The 18,415-nt window shown below is 37.5% G+C and overlaps 1 protein-coding gene across 9 annotated transcripts in view; it reads left to right on the plus strand.

Annotated features, from left to right (window-relative positions):
- dlg1a (discs large MAGUK scaffold protein 1a) overlaps positions 1-18,415 on the plus strand; it is a 118,489-nt gene that overhangs the window by 52,590 nt on the left and 47,484 nt on the right. For 5 of the 9 annotated variants that reach the window (XM_026264534.1, XM_026264542.1, XM_026264558.1 and 2 more), the window contains one exon: positions 3,167-3,274. The exons of 3 other annotated variants lie outside the window; for them this stretch is intronic. In XM_026264534.1, the coding sequence (XP_026120319.1) occupies positions 3,167-3,274 (108 nt within the window). Of the gene's footprint in view, positions 1-3,166; positions 3,275-13,471; positions 14,971-18,415 lie in introns of those variants that run through there. One more of the 9 variants, XM_026264566.1, reaches the window with a different exon arrangement.

Raw genomic sequence — 18,415 nt, forward strand, 5'->3', positions numbered from 1 at the left:
GAGTTAACATTATTATTATTATTTATTATGAGAGTAATTGACACAGACTAGAACTTTAATGTTTCACCCAATTCAGCTCATATCTTTAGACTCGTCCGACTCGTGTTGCTTGTATAACTGGCCAGACTTACCTTCCCAAAAAATCCTATTTAATTTTATTTCATAAATTTAACTATATTTATTTCCACTTTACTGTTATCCAAAGGGACAGAACTATTTGCACTGTTTTTATCAGTGGGACAATATTCATACAATACTACAACCTAGAAATAATTTGCAGGTCTCAGCAGCACGAATTATGTGCCCAGCTATATCTGATTCAAATATTATGCTAATTAACAGTGAGTGTAGTTTCAGACATTTCAGCTGAAGGCTGTCAGATGAAAACCGATCCGATTCGACCAATCAGATGAAAGCAGCGTTTCAGCTCCGCCCACAAGTCCGAATGAAATATTGAAATAAACCGAAATGATCAAAACATACACGGACCAACTGTCTTGTCCATGTTGTCTCACTTGATTGAATCCTCTTCCTGAGACTTGAGTCTCTGACCGTCTGTAAGCCCCGCCTTGTTCACACAATGATTGACGTGGCGCGAGGGCGGGGACACGTGATCGGCTCGGAATGCATTTTCAATGTGCACATTGAGTTTTGCTACATTCATTGCGGGACACCGAATGACAATGCAATCGTAAGTGTCTTGACTGTGAGTGTTAATGCAATTAAGAAAAATAGCATTTAAATGATCATTTTGCCACAGTTTTTGCTTTAACATGTTAGACATATCTAATCATTTCTGTAATACATTTTCATTTTAATTTTGCAACTTATAAAGCGTTAAAATTAATATTCATTTTACATATTAAAACTGGTGTAGTAAATGGCAAATGAAAATTATGTAATTTAATTTTCATTTTCATTTTGCACCAAACGTTGCACAAATGTATTGGAAAATGTAAATGTAAATACAGAAATGCATTGCCATTTTACATATTGCATTGTCATTTTGCATATTACATCCCAAATTGAATAATGCTACCCATATGCTTCCATAGTCCATGTGCTCTAGGCTGATGGTGCTTTCTGGCTGCTGGCCCAGCTGACATGCAATGCTCTCTTAACTCTCCCTCACAACAATATGAGCTCTGAGAATGCGTGTGTTGCACTACAAACATGCATCTTTGCAATTAGTTATATTTCCTCCTCCAAAATTAATCATGCTTTGTTTACTAAAACAGAATTGGATAGTTTGATAATTGTGATTTGAAGGTTATATGATTAAAAGCAATTTCCTTATAAGACTGGCGATGGTCGGTTGCTATCTTTATTAGTGATTGCAGTAGCCTTACGCCACCTTGTGGCCGTTGTTTGTAATGAAATGAAAGTTAAAATACTATCCTGGCTTATCTTAATATGCACAGCCAGATGTATAAAAGAGCAAGTTATAATTGTTTAAAAAATATATAAAATGCTATTCAAAATTATATATTTTTTGTGTAGTTCTGTTTGGTGATGCTGGTGGCAGAGTAAAATACGTTTTTCCTTAAAGTTTACGTATTCATTTTTAAAATCCCTTTTAAAACAGCATTCCATTTTAGCAATGCTATTGGCTCTTTAGGATCTTTAAACGCAAGCTGTGTAAAATTTCTGACTCTATGCTTTAATGGAGGATGTTAAAGAATTTCCCATGAATCAGATCTCGCTTTACACATTCTCTGCCCTGGTGATGACGTGACTGCATGGTTTCTGTAGAACACGACACATGAACCACATGCCCCTGGTCAGGTTTCTATTTACAGATCGCTCTACTGGCAGTCAAGACACAGGGATGCTCCCATCCAGAGTAACGGATTATTTAACCTTTCGCTTAAGTTGCACACAGCCTGAGTTCACCTTCTAAAGCATATGCGCTTTGTTTAACGTCATATTGATTTAAAGTCATAGATAATTGAGGTTCTTGCTTTTTGCCTGATTATGGAATTGTGTTATGATTCCCTGTGTGCTTGGCTGGAACTGTCGGCACAGATGGAGATGACATCTTGTGGCGCCCCATGTCCCACAGTTGTAGTGTCCTGTGACTGGCCTGTGTACTTCTAAAGGCCTAATGATATCTGTGCTGAAGCACAGCAAAGCTCTGCTGTGATATTTTTATCAGGATAAATAAATAGTGTGTTTGTCACTTCACAACTAAGAGAAGTGGGTCACGGTATGTTATACAATTTGGAAACACTGAGTGATGAATATATCTCACACACACACACACACATATAGTCATTAATTGTGACTCCAGCATGAATTTCCTGTTTTAAATTGGCTAAAATTTGATGCGTGTAAATGTATACCACTGTTAAATACTCTGTAGTGTTTAAGATTTTGTAAATAAATACTGTAAAAACATAGTATTGTGAAAATGTATTACAATTTAAAAAAATATATTTTTTAATAAAAACTTTGTATTTCATAATGTGTGCATTTCACTTGAGCTTTATTACATTGGTAACTTGGAACTTTCTGTGGAGTTGAGTGGGTGCAATTCTATGTGGACCTGGCTATGAGTAATTATGCTGATTAATCCAAATACATATAGGATTTACATCATCTTACCTTTGGCTGTCCAAGAAATTATTTTCACTGATTAATATCAAGCATTAACTATAGGGATCACCTATGTCATGCTTTAAGATACACAGCTGACATGTGATCACACTGTGTCCCATCTTTCCAAGCATTCTCAGAATGACTCCATGCTATGGAAATGCCGTCAATTTCCTGCTGTCTTCTGCCACACAACTTGAAGTGTGTGCTTTTTATGAGTGTTTGCAGTTCATCATGATCCATGGTTTTAGAAAAGAGCACTTTGTATGTGTGCTGCTGTATGATCGATCATCATTATGATATAATGGATGATTAGAGTTCAGTCATTAGACTGAACTTTCTCACTCTTTTTTTTTTCGTTTGCTAGCTGTTTGTTGCTTAGTGAAGTTGTAAGTTGTTGTGCTTTTTATGTCATAGCTGCATGGGTTTCAGTGAAGGGCACGATGCTTTCACACACACTCATTTTAAAGCTGCTTGTTGGCACATTGTTTGATATATTTGTGTGTGTGTGTTTCTGTACGAGTGTGTTTGCTACTCATATTTATCACCTAAGTTGCGTGCCCCTCTTCAGGTAGAGTCTCTGGAGTGCGTTTTTGACGGGCCGTCTACATTAGGAGGTGAGGAGGTCCCAGCCCCTGCATTTGCCACACTATACTCGCAAAGTGACACACTGATGCAGGTAACCCAGCGCGATTCTATGGTTTTTATTCACACGTTCTCATCATGATTCACCAATGATAGAACAGATAGCACAAGATTATAATTTAGAGAAATCTGTGTTGCAGTTTGCTTTGTAAGCACTAGGTGGCAGAGATGTCATAGCGTTAGGTGGCATGTACTGTATGTACTGTAGATTTCTGTTGGATAACTTGCAGCTTGGTTTATATTATTAGTATTTTCTATTTTCTATTTAAATGTTTTCTATTTTCTGACATCAGTTGGATTGTGCTAACCAATACACGGGACAGTTACTCAACTTCAAGTGTTTCCAAATTTGGAGTGAGTTTCTTTCTTCTGTTGAGCACAGAAAAGAGAGAGAGAGAAAGAAAAAAGATGGTAGTTGATGGTAGCTTCCATTGGTTCATTGGCTTCCATAGTATAAACCAAAAAACATTTAAAGAAATCATTGGTACACCCCCCTCCCCCCACAAACACAATTTTTAGTTTTGTGTTCAACCGAAGACAGAAACTTGTACAGGTTTGAAAAAAACTTGGGTGGGTAAAAAGGGCCTTTCGCACCGCAGGAAACTTTTCATAGTACCAGAACTACATGATTGTGGAACTACCCACTTTTAGGCGTTTTTGCACTGCAGGAACTAGGTGCGATTTTAACACGGGACTGCCTTTTTCTCCAGAACCAAATTAGCTCGTACTCTGGAACAGGATCTAACCAGCACAATTGTTAATAACCATGACGTAGGTAGACTCTGATTGGCCAGATGCGTTCGAAAACAACCTCACAAAAGACATCGCTGTCGACCGGCTTATGTCACGTCCTCGTACACACTGTCGGTGCAAATACAATCCTTAAAAAGGTTCTGGGAAATAGTGTCCGCAAAGTCGTCCTGATACTTAACATTAACAGTACAATTACCTTGAATCATTAGGCAGACACTTTTATCCAAAGCGACTTACAAATGAGAACAATAGAAGCAGTCAGGTCAACAAGAGAACAACAACAGTATACAAGTACCATGACAAGTCTCAGTTAGTCTAGTATAAAACGCCTAGCCAGGTTTTTTTTTTTTTTTTTTTAAATGAAAAGACAAGAAAACAGTACTTTAGTACTGTACATGTAGTTCTGGAACTAAAGTGGTGCGAAAGTCCCAAATGATGACAGGACTTTAATTTTTGGGTGAACAGTCCCTTTAAGGTATTATTGTAGCAGACTTCCACTTGATTCTGTTGTTCAACAGGCACCAGCTTTTCACCAAAAAAAAAAAAAGAAGGTAAAATGGAATTTGACCACCAGTTTACATTGTCTTGAATATTTGGTGTTCAGATTTATGGTGTTATATAACCTTGTAATGATTATATTTTCTTATAAAATCTTACATTACATAAACTTTCAACTTTTTTTATTTTATTTATACATTTTTGGAAATATATATGAAGTGTTTTTACAAATGTCAGTAGTAACAACACATTTGGGGCAAATACAAGTTCAGTTGCAAACAGTTTTTTAGCTGAACACCATTTCAGTTTCATGTCAGTGTGAAATGTTCGTTGCCAAGATAACCCTTTATGTTATTTTTAAAGAAATTACCTTATCTGTTTGTTGTTGGCGCTCTTGAAAAGGTAATGCTTTTCAATAAACTGGGCTTGTGCCAGTTTCTGGGTCAAGGAGGATTAAATAATTCATGCTTAATTTGTCTGACGTGTTGTACTCCAACAAACCATGTTCTTCAGTTGGTCAAAGCATTTGGTCTCTTATGGCAAAATGGTCAAAGCAGCTTCGTGAGTCCAAATATAACAGAAGGTTTAAGAGAGATGGTTGCCATTAATGAAATATCATTTCATATGAGTCCATGTTCAAATTAGATTTCAAGTCTTTGTTTTTCTTCTAGAAGCCTCCATGAAGCGGTTGAGGTATGCAGTTTGGTTTATTGTAGAAAGCTTATCTAGTGATGTGTGACTCTTGCCTTTCTCTGTTGACTCATTCAGAGAGTTGATTCTTGTTCACTGAACAGAATGTCAGACCGCCTTTTTAAAGTGGGCATTTGGTGTTTATAAGGTTTGTGGCAACAACAATTTTCTGGGGGAGGTTGTGAAACAGGACGATGCATCGTCCTTATATTAACAGGCATGCAGACTTTTACACGAACAGATGGTACAGGCCTGTTTAAACCTCATCTACTTTATTATATAATATTGGAGTTATGTCATGCTATGACATTTTGTCGCAACTTTTAGCTAGAACAGAATTAAGTATATATATTTTTTAATTCGCATTTGGCTGGCAGTCTTTGTATTAAGCTTTCCATGACTTTAATAAATGACGATGAAGAATAATAAATAACTATTATTCTCCTGGAAGGCCATATGAAGTTTTGACTAAATTTTTTTTTCTTCTCATCTAATATGCTGATTTGGTAACTTTTCTTATTATTATCAATGTTGAAAATCATGCTGCTTAATTTTTTTTTTTTAGAAACGATCATACTTGCTTCTCAGGATTATTTGATGGACAGGAAGTTTAGAAGAACAGCATTTAGCTGAAATATAGATGGATGGATGTATGGATGGATAGATATAGATATTTGTGACCGTATATCATATCATGAAAATCATACTTGTGTGTAATTGTTTTTTTTGTTTTTTTTTTGTTCTGGCCATCTCTCTCAATATAATATATTGTGGGATGCAAACATCTGAGCATTAATTGGCTGTCTGACAGGCAATCAAAATCTGATTTCTTTAATTTTGTGTTTTATATACCAATACATTTACTGAAAAGGAGCTAGTAAAGGAGGCAATTGTTGTTTTTCCGTTTATTATTTAATTTAGTTTTTAAAGGAAACAGTAAAGTTTTTTTTCTCACTTCATTGACTCTGTTATTGTAAAATGTATAAAACATTTCTCCTTTTGTGTTCCATTGAAAAAGTAATATGAAAAAAAAATATATATATATATTTTTTTTTTCTTTTTTCTTTTTTGCAAGACATGATGGGATTGAGTTTTTATTTTTGGATAACCTAATCTTTTCATATTCTCTGCTCCCGAGATGTTCATGTCTTTAGTGCCTGTCATCAGCAGTGGAGAGTAATGCAGTAATGCGGCTGGAGCTGCAGGGCAGTAAGTGCATTAGTTTTGTCCAGTCGTATAACGTAATGGGAGCTGGAGGTGGAGGCGTCCCTGCCTCATTCTGCCTTGAATTCAAATAAGTTGCTTTTCTGACTCTGGTACGATCAGTAATTTGTTTTAGCCTGTAGCCTCTGTGGGGACATGTGGATCTGTGGTGGGACACTAAGTGCATCAAGAACAAGAAGACTTCAAATCCCATGTGTTACCAAATAAAGTGATGCATAACAACTGTTGACAAGGAGACCAAATGGCTGCACGGCTGCCAATAAGCTCTCACTCCACTTGATTTTGTTAGATTTTTTTTTTTAGTGGTTTACTTCTTTCGGCAAGGTTCACTTAATGTATAATGGTAGTTGCTGAAAGCTGAATATGCATCATTGATGTTAAAGTGAGGCTGGTTTTGTTTTAATTTCTTGTTGCGAGACCATAGCCATGAGGATTTCAGAGCAAGCTGTTTTTTTTTTTGCAATTTATTTTCAGTGAATGTTCCTTTGGACTAAAGATATAATCAAATAAATATATAGAGATTATATAGAGCCTTGTTGATTTTAGGGACTCCCTTAATTAAAAAGGTACTATTCACCCAAGTTCACCAGAAAATTAAAATTGTGTCAGCATTACTTTTTAAAAAAAAAACATCCATCATTCATTCATTAATTCTGGGGCTTTTTAAGTGTCAAATGGGCTACTACTTTTCCCTGTCTGCTGCCATTGACATCAGCTCAGGATAGTCACTGGTGAAAGTTTTATAACTTTGATCAATCAATAAGCAATGTAATTTTACTATGCCTTCACAGTGATAAGTCACATGATATTTACAGCTCTAGCGATTGGCTTTAAAAGGTTGGCCCAGTAAGCAAAGATGGCAATATAAACTTAGGTCCTGTCTTAGCTGAGCAACCTGTTAAGAACAGAAATCCTAACATACAGCGTACCTCCTCGTATATAACCTTTGACAAGATTTGGCTACCTGAATAATAACATGACACAGAGTTATGGCAGTCCGCCTCTGATGTTCTTGGGGTTCGTTGCTGTCTCAGCTTTGTACCGCTTAGCGTAGCACTCTGCCCTGAACCACATTCTCCCTGCCTGTCTGAAAGCCTCTGTTAGTCAAACTGAGAGCAAAGAGGAAGAACGCAGGGGAGGAGGGGAGAAGAGAGAGACCGCTTTTCTGAAAAATGAGCTGTGTCATTCTTGGGGAATCTAACGGACCACAGTCTCGAGTCCCGTAGCACCAGCTGCCCCCTTACGGCCAGCATGCCTGTCCACGTGTTCACTCGTGAAGCTCTCTAGCCCCCTTTATCACGATCCTGTCCTGCGTGCACTGCATCATGGGATCACCTTGACGCAGATTCTGGGGTGGGTGGGGAGTTCAGATCAGAGCCGAGGAGTACTTTGCTGTATCCGGTGGTCTGTCAAACCCTGGATGCCACGCTGTGCCGGGTTTCACCTCAGGACTCGTAAGTGACATGCTGGCCTCCATTTGGTATGCCAAAAAGATGGGACGACGTCTGATCCGAAGCATAAGGAGGACCAAGAGAATGCAGCTGCAGTTGCTGGTGGGTAATAGTTAGTGTTATATACCTGAGACAGGATTGTGAAATGCGTGTCCGCAGAATGTGTTTGCTCAGACAGAATGACTTTGAGCTATGCATGTAAATCACAGGAGGGACAAGAGGGGGAAAATATTGCCTACACAGTAACATCTTTTCTTTTTCTTTTTAATTGCAGAGCTAAACAGACTTGGTTTTATAGAGGCAAGTTTGTGTTTTGGATTTTGGTGGAAGCAGAGTTTGTTTTGTGTTTTCAGTCTGAAGTACACAAGGATTTGGACTGCACAGATTTCAGAAAGTTACTGCAGCATTTGTCTTGTTTGTTTTAAAAGTGTTTGTTTTGTTGTATTTTATTTATTTATTTTTTGTTTTAGCAGAGTCCTTAAGGACGGTGATATTGGAAAATATTAGATCAGAGGAAAAATATATTTCCTGTTTTTGCATTCTCTTGCCAAAAGTATTAACTTTTGTGAGCAAAATTTGTGTTCACTCACTAAAATTTAGCATTCGTAAGCAAAACATTTGTTCTCTCACAAAGGTATTACATTCTTCTAAGAAACTTTACATTTGCTTGCAAAAGCACTGAAATGTAGTTTTTCCTCCAACCTCATATTATTTCCATCACAATAGTTTCTTGGGCAAAAATGATTTGATATTACTCTTAATTACTTTTATAGCTTTTTTATTGTTTTGTTTTGGTGGTATTGAAAAGTTTTTACGAATGAATTATTATTTTATGATTTATTTCATTTAATAATGTTTTTTAATTATTATTGTCTTTAGGTTGTATTTGTGACTTATTCAAGCTGTGATGGTCATTCTTTAGTCTTTTAGCATGATAAAAATTGGAATCTGCTATTGTCACTTTTTCAACATTCTTACTGACCATTTACACAAAATTTTCATAATTTATTTATGCTGTTTTTAACCCAATATTTTTTGTAGAATGCAAAAGGCTGAGTGTCAGTGCCGCTGTTTTATATACACGAAAATGTTTGTTTTTGATGTCTACAAAATTACAGAAGACAACATGAAAGTAACTTTAAAAGTTGTTCATATGGCTTTTTAAGATACTTTTATACTTATTATGCTCGTGTGTGTGCGCGTGTGTGTGTGTTTATTTATTTATTTGTTGGTTTGGAGATAAACATTATTTTAGAGCTAGTCTGATATTCTTCCTTCTGCAGTATATTTAATTCACAGAAGAAATAAAATAATATTTGTTTGAGTAAATGAAGATTATTCAGTTAAACAAGTTATAGTACATTGTTAGAAGTGACTGAAAAAGTTTTCATAAGCTGAGCAAGCTTTCAAATTCCTTTTTAATTCTGTTTGTAAATTCAATCTTCACAATATTGATTAGAAAATAAATGTTAAAATAAAAATAAATTGTATATATATATATATATATATATATATATATATAATCCTATTATTATAAAACTTTATAGATGAATAATTTGTCTTAGGAGCAGTATGAAAAGATTTAACTAAAGTTCATCACATGCTTTTTTCCCCTGTAAATCTCCATGTGTATTTCTTATCATTAGATATGCTGCATTTTAAAAGTCTCTCAATGGTTCTCCATTTTTATACCTTTTATGCAAATGTGTCTCTGTGAGCATGAAAGGAATATTTACTGCAACGATGATAATGGAACAATCATGCAGTATCTGCCGACAGAAGATATGCACGTTCACATGTAGAGTAGCACCACATGACATTTTTATAGTCATCCCAAGTCCTCACCACTCCATCTCTCAAATAACTGCTCATCTCATGTTTACTGCCGAAATTCATTTGGCCTTGAGGCAGAGAGCCCTGAAGAAGAGACAGGAGACGCTCCGAAGGCTTTTGTCCTTGTATTGTGCTATCGATTGATTGCCCATAATGCTCGTGGTTGGGGAAAAGAAGAGAGAACGGCTCAGAGACTGTGAGGTGGTAAATAACAGAGACAGCTGCTTATTGGAATGGAAAGGCCCTTTTCAAATGAGTCGAAGTATGTCAACAAACATGTCAGTTTGTGAGAGCAAGCTCATTGTGTTTGTGAGTGTGTATTCAAGTAGGAGAAAACAGGTTCTATTTTGTGACGTAACAAAAGCAGTGTGTTGTTATATTATGTTTATTTTCCAGTTAGAGATGCTCATATTGACCGCTTAACCGTTAAACGAAAGTAAACATTTTGACCGATGAAGGGGCCGTTCACATATTGCGTCTTTTGGGCACTCAAGTTCGTTATTTCAAATGCGGTATGCGCGATCATAATGGAAGCGATGCGGTCGCAACGCACACGCAGTGCGATGCGCTCATTTTTTTTTTTTTTTTTTTTCTTCAGAAATTAATTTTGTAGCAGAGTTACAGCAAGGGTTTTTCGGTGGAAATCCTTTACTGAAATGTCCTTGTTGTAATGGATGCTTAAAGCCGCCTATCCACTGTCTCCGACGAACGAAAAGCAACAGAGCGGAAGTCATTCATTTCCAATGGAAAGTAATGCGGGAGCTGCGTGGAGTTCCGATCACATGCGTATGCGGAAATTTCGAATCCGATTTGAGCCTCGGATGCATTCAAATATTTGAACTTCTGCGACTAGACCGTATGCAACGCCCGACCGGATGTGATGTATTCTAATCAAAACTATCAGTGCGAGGTCAGTTTGTTAACTTTAACATTATTCTTTAAACACTATTTCTGCTAAATGGTGGTTTATAATAATTATGGGAGAAATAATTATTAAACCATTATTTATGTTGATTAGCCCCATAAAACCTACTGTTTTTGTTTTAGGGGTCATCTGATTTGTGACGATGCATTCATACATTAATTATATTCATCAAAATTCTTAATTTTACCATGGTGAATATGCCAAGGTAACGGTTGCTGCACGACCAGTTTGAAAGTTCTGAAAGTTCTGAAGCGAGCGAGGGCCATTTCGACAGAAAGGGCAACGAATTAACTATGCTACGCGGTATTAAAATAAAGCAGTAGTGCAAGTACAATGCAATATCACTTGAGACGCAAACAGCCACAAACAAATCAAAGGTGCTCCCCAAAGCTGGGGTGTTTTCTACCGCGGGCTGTCCACAGGCTGCGCTCGAGACTAAACCCAACTTCATAACATGTTACAATTTATTTTTTATTGTGCAATTAATTGATTTATCGACTATTGCGACAGGCTTAGCTTGCGCTCCTGTTGCATCTGCCGTTGCTAAGCAACCATGACCTGCACTGTCCATGACAACGGAAGTTCCAGCAAAGGATATATGGATTTCCAGCTCTGAAAATCACATGCAGTAGCTGTGCTACTACATTTATTTAAAAAATGGCTGTTCCTCCATGTTGGATGAGCTTTCACTTTTGTAATACAAAGGGTGAAGGTGATTGGTTGGTCTAAATTTGAAATAACCAACGGGAGATATGTGAACGGTTCCCAAGGAATCATCCCCTTCATTTTTTTTTTTAATGCAGTTATATCAATATCAAGTGGAAATTCAACACTGAAAATCTGGGAATCAAAATGTAATCTCAAACATGGAAATAAATAATTATTTAAATTTCAAAACATTTAAAACAAAGAAATGTTAAAGCAAAAGGGTTATTTTTTATCATCAGGTTTACCCTTTTTTTTTTGGAGTTCAAGTGCTGCTGTCATTAAATCAAAAAAGGAACATTTCAAATACATTTTCCAATTCAGTTTTTCACTCTAGTTGTTATGCTGATAATAAAGTCAGATTAAATTTGGGGTTCATTTAAAATAAAAAAATAGTCTCCAATGGACCTCAGTGTAGTATGCCTCACCAGTGTCACATAATGATTTTTAATGAATTGAGTTTGCTAAGGCATGATTGATTTATAATAGGAACAGATTAATATTAATATTTAATCATTAATATTCTAAGCGGTTGAATAACATTCGGCAGCTGGACAATTACATTTAAATGATCTAGGGCTAGAATATCATATAGATTTATGTTTGAGCTCCGTTGACTTGAGCCTTCAAGCAACGTAGCAACCATGGGCAACTGGCAACATCCCAGAATGCTCCGATATTGCAGTGATTTTTGCAGAGACAAGCAGCACCTACATGTTGCCATTATTAATAACAATAATCTAAATTACCCATGAACAAAAGAAGCAGAGGGGTGGCATCAGAATAACGGCTGATGTCTGTGATGTGCCTGTGACACACTAATGTTTGTTTCCTTTTTCATGTTCTGTATTTTTATGTGGCATAATACAGTCTGCAGAACCCACACTACCGCTTTCCTTGTAGTCTTTTGCTCTGTAGGGAAATATATGTGATGTACAGTAATTAAATGATCACGCCTCTCTCTTACATGTCATAGGCTGAACTGAACATGTTGTGTTGGAACATTGACGTTCTGCTCTGGCAGTCACAGAAGTGCAATATCAATCCTCTGTCTATCAATGTGACGAAGAGCTTGTCTTTTCTTTAAAATATTATTTGCCTTTATACAGCACTTTGCTTCATCAGCTGTATAATAAAGCCTAGAGCAGTTTTGCTTCAGGACAGATTTTACATTAGATGATTCAATCTAGTACTAAAACAATTTTACCCGAAATAAAAAAGACAAAACTCCTAATATAGTCCTAAAGCATTGCATAAACAAACGTTAGATTAAGATTACAATTAACTGCATAAACAGTTTCATTTGTGCACAATTACATGCATTAAATGTGGAAATATCTCAACTTTCTTATGCTTTTATGCTCTTGGCGGGCAATGATTAAAATTCCAGTTATATAAATATGGCACTATAAAGCTCATTGTCCTGTCGTGTCACTGTATGAGTTTAAACGGTGGAGTCTTGAGCTCCCGAAACGTTGGGGGTCTGGATTTTGGAGGTGTCCGTTAAGTCGGTAAGCCATGTTGAGGGGTCCACAGCAAAACACTCATGAAAAATAAATGCACAGTGTTTTTATTTAATTGATGATGAATTATTGATCCACTTTTAAAAGGTCAAATTTAAATGAGAATGCTGGAAAGCATGTCTTGAGAAATTGTCTCAAGGCAGTGATCTGTTCCACTGTAATATGTTGTTGTTGAGTTGCAGAGACTTTCAAATAGAGCTGTAAAATAAAAGTATATATTTTATTAATTTGTATATTTTTCAAATAAATATATTTCATTATTAATATTTTTGAATTACATTTATTTAAATGCATTAAATGTTTTTTTAGTTTTTTTTTTTTTTTACTTTCAGTGTATTTTAATTTGATTTGTAATTTAGTAACTATATAAAAAAAATGATTTCCCTTAACCACAAAAGGACGTCTTGGTTTTGTTTTTGTGTTTGTTTTTTTTTCTTTCCTCCTTGTGCTAATTTGAAAATTGCCAGTATTGCTAAAGATGGTTGCCAGTTTCTCCGATCAGATGCTGGGCTGTAATAGGCCCATTGCATGTGGTTCTTTAATTTCTATTAAAGCCCTGTGAATATAAGCTATTTAGGTGGAGGAGAAGGCAGGGCGCGTGCTCTGTGGGGTTGCTTGCTTTATTTGATGTGGAAGCTGTTGCCATGGTTTTGGTCCTGGGGGAATAGAGGCACAAGCTGTGACAATGTCTGTTACCTTATTTGACACCTGTGGCACACCTTGGATAGTTTTCGCCGGCACGGAGCCGCCATCAATAGGTTTGACTGCAGAGCATTGCCGTGGTGGAGATCTGCAGGAATTCTAGTCTTATTAACAAAGACGAGGTTATTTTTGCAATCGCTTTTCTCTTTTTTTTCTCTGCCTGTGAAGGCACAGCCTTTTGTCTCCCCCTCACTGAATCATACGTGTGTGGAAAGAGACTGCAGCGTGTGAAAGCCGATCTCTGTCAGAAGGAGCATCCATACAGCATGGAATCGTCATCATCTTCTGAACGCGTAGTGCACACACGCTTCCTGGATTTAGCTTTACCCCTGGATCTCGCTGGATCTGTGCCTCTCTCTCCCATTCGGAGTCGTGAGTATGTTTGCTAGCACAAAGTTTTATAATCATTAGGTAATCGTATCTTTTCCTACAATGAAGCTTTTAGCCTAAAGTGCAAGGAGGAGGGAAAAATCAATAGCTTTGCTGAAATAGTTTTTGTGGCTCGGCTGGCTCTAATGATCAGCTTGAAAACTGGAGTCCTCCGAGTGTGGCCATGCCTAAGAAGAAAAGGACTACAACAACACCGATTGTTTCTTTTTTTATCAGGGCACTGCCGTGAATGCCAGCATCTATATTTAATGCACAGTGGAAAGCTTGCTTTTGCTTTTACGAAAGTGATGTGATTGATACCTGCTCATGGACGATCTTGTAGCCCCACTCCATTTAGATTAAGAATCCCTGGAGATCTGTGGGCTTTCGACTACAACACTTGCCAGTTAATTGAACCCATTTCCTGCTTCTTCAGGCTCTTAGGTTCTCCCCCATGCACAGAGAGCTCACTGGTCCTTCATTGATCCTCTCTCAGGTCTCAGCTCGTCTGGAGCTGGAGTCACAGCCCAGAGTAGCGTGCACCGCTTGTGGGCAGCTCGATCACCTCCTCCCTCCTTGCTGCCCACTCCACCTTCCAGCATGAGACTGCTGCACACTTGATCTCCCAGCTGGTGAGGACAGGAAGGTTGTGAGTTGGCCGACGAATGGATTTTGAGCTGTCAGTTCCGACTTCGCACTTGCATTATTCCGCCGTCAGATCCGTGAGCGGATGCTGTAACCTTATCCAGGTGCACCCTCCCTCTTCTGCCACGCTTCCACTTTCCGAACTGCCTTGGCGCTTGACAGCTGTTGCAGCTCTGTCCTGGCCCCAAGGGCTGTGATGAACTACATCTTTGGGAACAACACGCTGTACCCGCGAGGCGGTCGGGCCAACACAGCATCCGGACATGCCGCCCCAGGGTCCAAACAGAGGCAGTGGGCCAAGCGGAGCTCCAGTGAGGAACTGCCTTCGTCTTCCTCTCGCTGGCAGCAGCTGCTGGCCTTCTTCACGCGACGTGGTGCCTTCAGCGACTGCATCACGGCAGGAGCGACCCAGGTATTTCTTGCCACAGCACACATGCTGCATGGGATGCACACATACTTGAGCCAAGTGTGGGGAAACCTCACTTTAAACTAGTTGAACTCTCGGGAATGCATGCTTTAATCATTTAGGTTTGGTTTTTTGGGTGGATCCAGGCTGTAGTGTGAGATCTACGGCTTTTAGCACCTCCTAATCCTTGCAGAATTAAATGCGCCATTTATTTGTCCTTTTACTGTTTGCCAAGACACAAAAAAAAAAAAAAAAAATCATGACTGCAGTTGCACATCTACTGTACATCTATCAATGTGTCTCAATGACTGGCATTTATTTGCTTAGTTTGTCATTTCATGTTTGCAATGGTAATAACTTTGGTGTAACATGTCACCTATTATTAACACTGTTATGAGCAGAAAAATGGCTCGCCCCATTGGCTGGAGACTCTCCAGCTACTTACTATATGTTTTCAGTGAATTATATTTGCTTCTTGTGATGGAATCGACAGAGCTATTCAGTAAAGGCCCATTTAATTGAGAGTTACAGAACATAATCATACTGGACAGTTGAAGTATCTGCTTCCCATAGGTAGAGGAAAGCACTCAGTTTGTGAATGATAGTCCTCTTGAATCCAATCATATGACGCGGTTAAGTCAAAGCGGTTCTGCTTCTTCTTCCTGGCCATAAGTGACCCGAGGGTTGACGTGTAGAAGCTGCAACAAAGGGCTTTAGAATCAATCATTTTATTCTTGCCATCGACTCTGTTACCACACTGTGATAATTTCATTTCTTTTTCATGAATGTTTTCAGAAGGCCAAACCAGCAATTCTTGCCAAGTGTGCCTACACAGTTTGGTTTTTTATTGGGATATAGTTAATGTAGAGTCTGGAAATATTGAGCGCTTTAAACTTTCAGCCGAAGCTTTGGGATTTATGTGTTGGGTAACCGTTAAAGGGTACTGTGAATCACGATTCTGTGTAGTTTTAGTTGGCTCTTATGCAGACAATCAAATATCACCATTTCAATCTAAGTGCAATTAATTCTTGCCTTTCTGAGTCTGATATACTGCAGAGATTGGATATGAAGTGATATAAGAGCAAAGCAATATGTGCATAGGTAAGACCATGGGTTTGTGATGCAACCCAGTGCAACTCACTAGATCATTGCGGAGTTGGACAGGCATTATGAACACGAAAGCTTTTTAGGAATTTACTATTGCAGCTTTCTAAACTACTGTCTGTTCAAACCCTTCTGTGGTTTGTTTGTGGTCATTTTGAGTAATGTAATGTTCGCCCCTGTTTATGTTTGTTAGTGGGGACAGGAGTTTCAAACTTCAAAAAGGATGCAAAACTGCACAACTCATTCCAGGACAGAATCTAGCCAGGGCTTTCTTCTGTATAGACCAGCATTTCTTAAAATCATAGGGGGTCCGCTAACTAATTAGCTGTAGCCTACCGTATTTTACATACTGTAAAGTCACTTTTTTTATCATGATCAGAGGTGTCCTGCCCATTCAAATTGAGGCACATGCCCCCTCAGATTTCTGAGCCTAGTGGATTTTGAATGCAGCTTCCAAAGGAAAAAAAAAATAACCAATTTTTTTTTTTTTTTAAATATATATTTGATATAATCACACTGATGTGATTAGATCATTCAGTGCGGCACAGCATCAGCTGCTAAATTCAAATCTGCATTCGCGATTTGGCTGGCGGTGAGCCAGAGACAGACGCGTTTGTACAGCTCTTCATTATGACCAATCACACACCATTCTGTTGAGCTTATGAATGCAATGGCCAATCGGAGACATTCAGATGAGTCATCGCTGAAACGCTGTTTTGTTCACTTGCTCGCTGACAACCAAGTGCAGATGTGCGTACAAATGTTAGTAAGATAATCATTTCACAGTGTTAACAGCTTTAGTGATTTATAATGGGAGTTTTTGAGAGTGCTAGACTGAATGAAAATGTTCTTTGATAATCTAAATGTTCTTGACTCTCTGTAAAATGAAAGCGTTATAATTAGTAACTTACAATATTGTTATTAAATTCACATTAAATGCAAAGTCAGTTGTATTAAAAATATTTTATGGCATGACACCCTTATCTGGTACTTAAAAAGTCAGGATTTATGTGTAGTTAATAGATTACACTTAGTCTACTTTGCCCATCACCATTTATTGATCAAATAACAATCTATAAAGGTGCAAAATGCGTTTACTTAGGCTACACATATTTGAGAATCGAAATATTTCCTAATATAGTTAACATGTTTGGAAATATTTTGCATAAAGAGGAAAAAAATAAACTGATACTGTATATCAATTATGCAGTGCTACCCCCCACCCCACGTGCCCCCTCAAAATCATTTATGCATGATGCCCCGATTATGATACATATTGTGATTTATTCCAAAGTGATGTACAAGAAGCATTTAATGTCAAATAATCGAAATGAAGCCTTTTTAAAGACAAGCACTCGCTGTGGTTCATGTGTGGCATGCACCAGAAAGATGCTCAAGGAGACGAGACGCACCAAAGCAGAGCATTCTGTGTTTCTCTTTATTTCTGAAAGGCACGGCATTTTGTAGTTATTTTGAATGTAACACTACACAAATGAAAATATGCATTTTACCATATGGCTATTTAATGACAGAGTATTAAGTTATTTCCCCTCAATTCAAGTGAATTCAAATTCAAGTGAACATCAATCGGTACTCAATATTAATTTAAACTACACATTTAAATTAAATTTAAATTATGACTGCTGCTTATTTCCTGTGCACTTCTGTACTGGTCTGCAGGCCCGGACTGGCCATCGGGTGCAACAGGAGAATTCCCGGTGGCTGATCTGTTTTTTATTTTTTATTTTTTATTATTATTATTATTTATGCCTTCTCAGTGTACCAAATCAATAATTTCAGATTTTTTCATTTGATAATATATCGATAATAAAGCATAAATCGGTCAATCTTGACTGTCAATACTGGGCTATATGAATCGGTCCAGGGCGCCTCTATCAAACGGTTCCAAACAGATCGGATGTGCGGGACTCGATGAAAGAGAGAAAGTGGACAGGAGAAGCAATGAAATGTAGCAACATCAGTGACCTGTTCAGGGCTTTAAGTGTAGGTCAATTTATCTGTAAATACGCTAGATAGTTTTATCTTTATTAGCATAGTTGAGTATTAACCTGCTAGTATCTTTTAGACTAACATTATTACCCCATTATTATCATCATTCAGAACACTATGCTAAAGGACATCAATATCGATTGTAAAGTTACATAAAAAAATGTTTAGCATAGACAGATATTCACATGGATTTATTGTACAGGGAGGGAGGTAATTAGAGCAGACAGCAACACAAAAATAATACGAGTCACAGCCTAATATCAATATTGTGTTCGGTATTAGAATGTGTTCAGAATTATAATTTTTCTAGATTTTTGATCAGTAAGATTTTTTTGAA

This window comes from Carassius auratus, chromosome 6 (assembly GCF_003368295.1).
Source record: "Carassius auratus strain Wakin chromosome 6, ASM336829v1, whole genome shotgun sequence".
Taxonomy (NCBI): domain Eukaryota; kingdom Metazoa; phylum Chordata; class Actinopteri; order Cypriniformes; family Cyprinidae; genus Carassius; species Carassius auratus.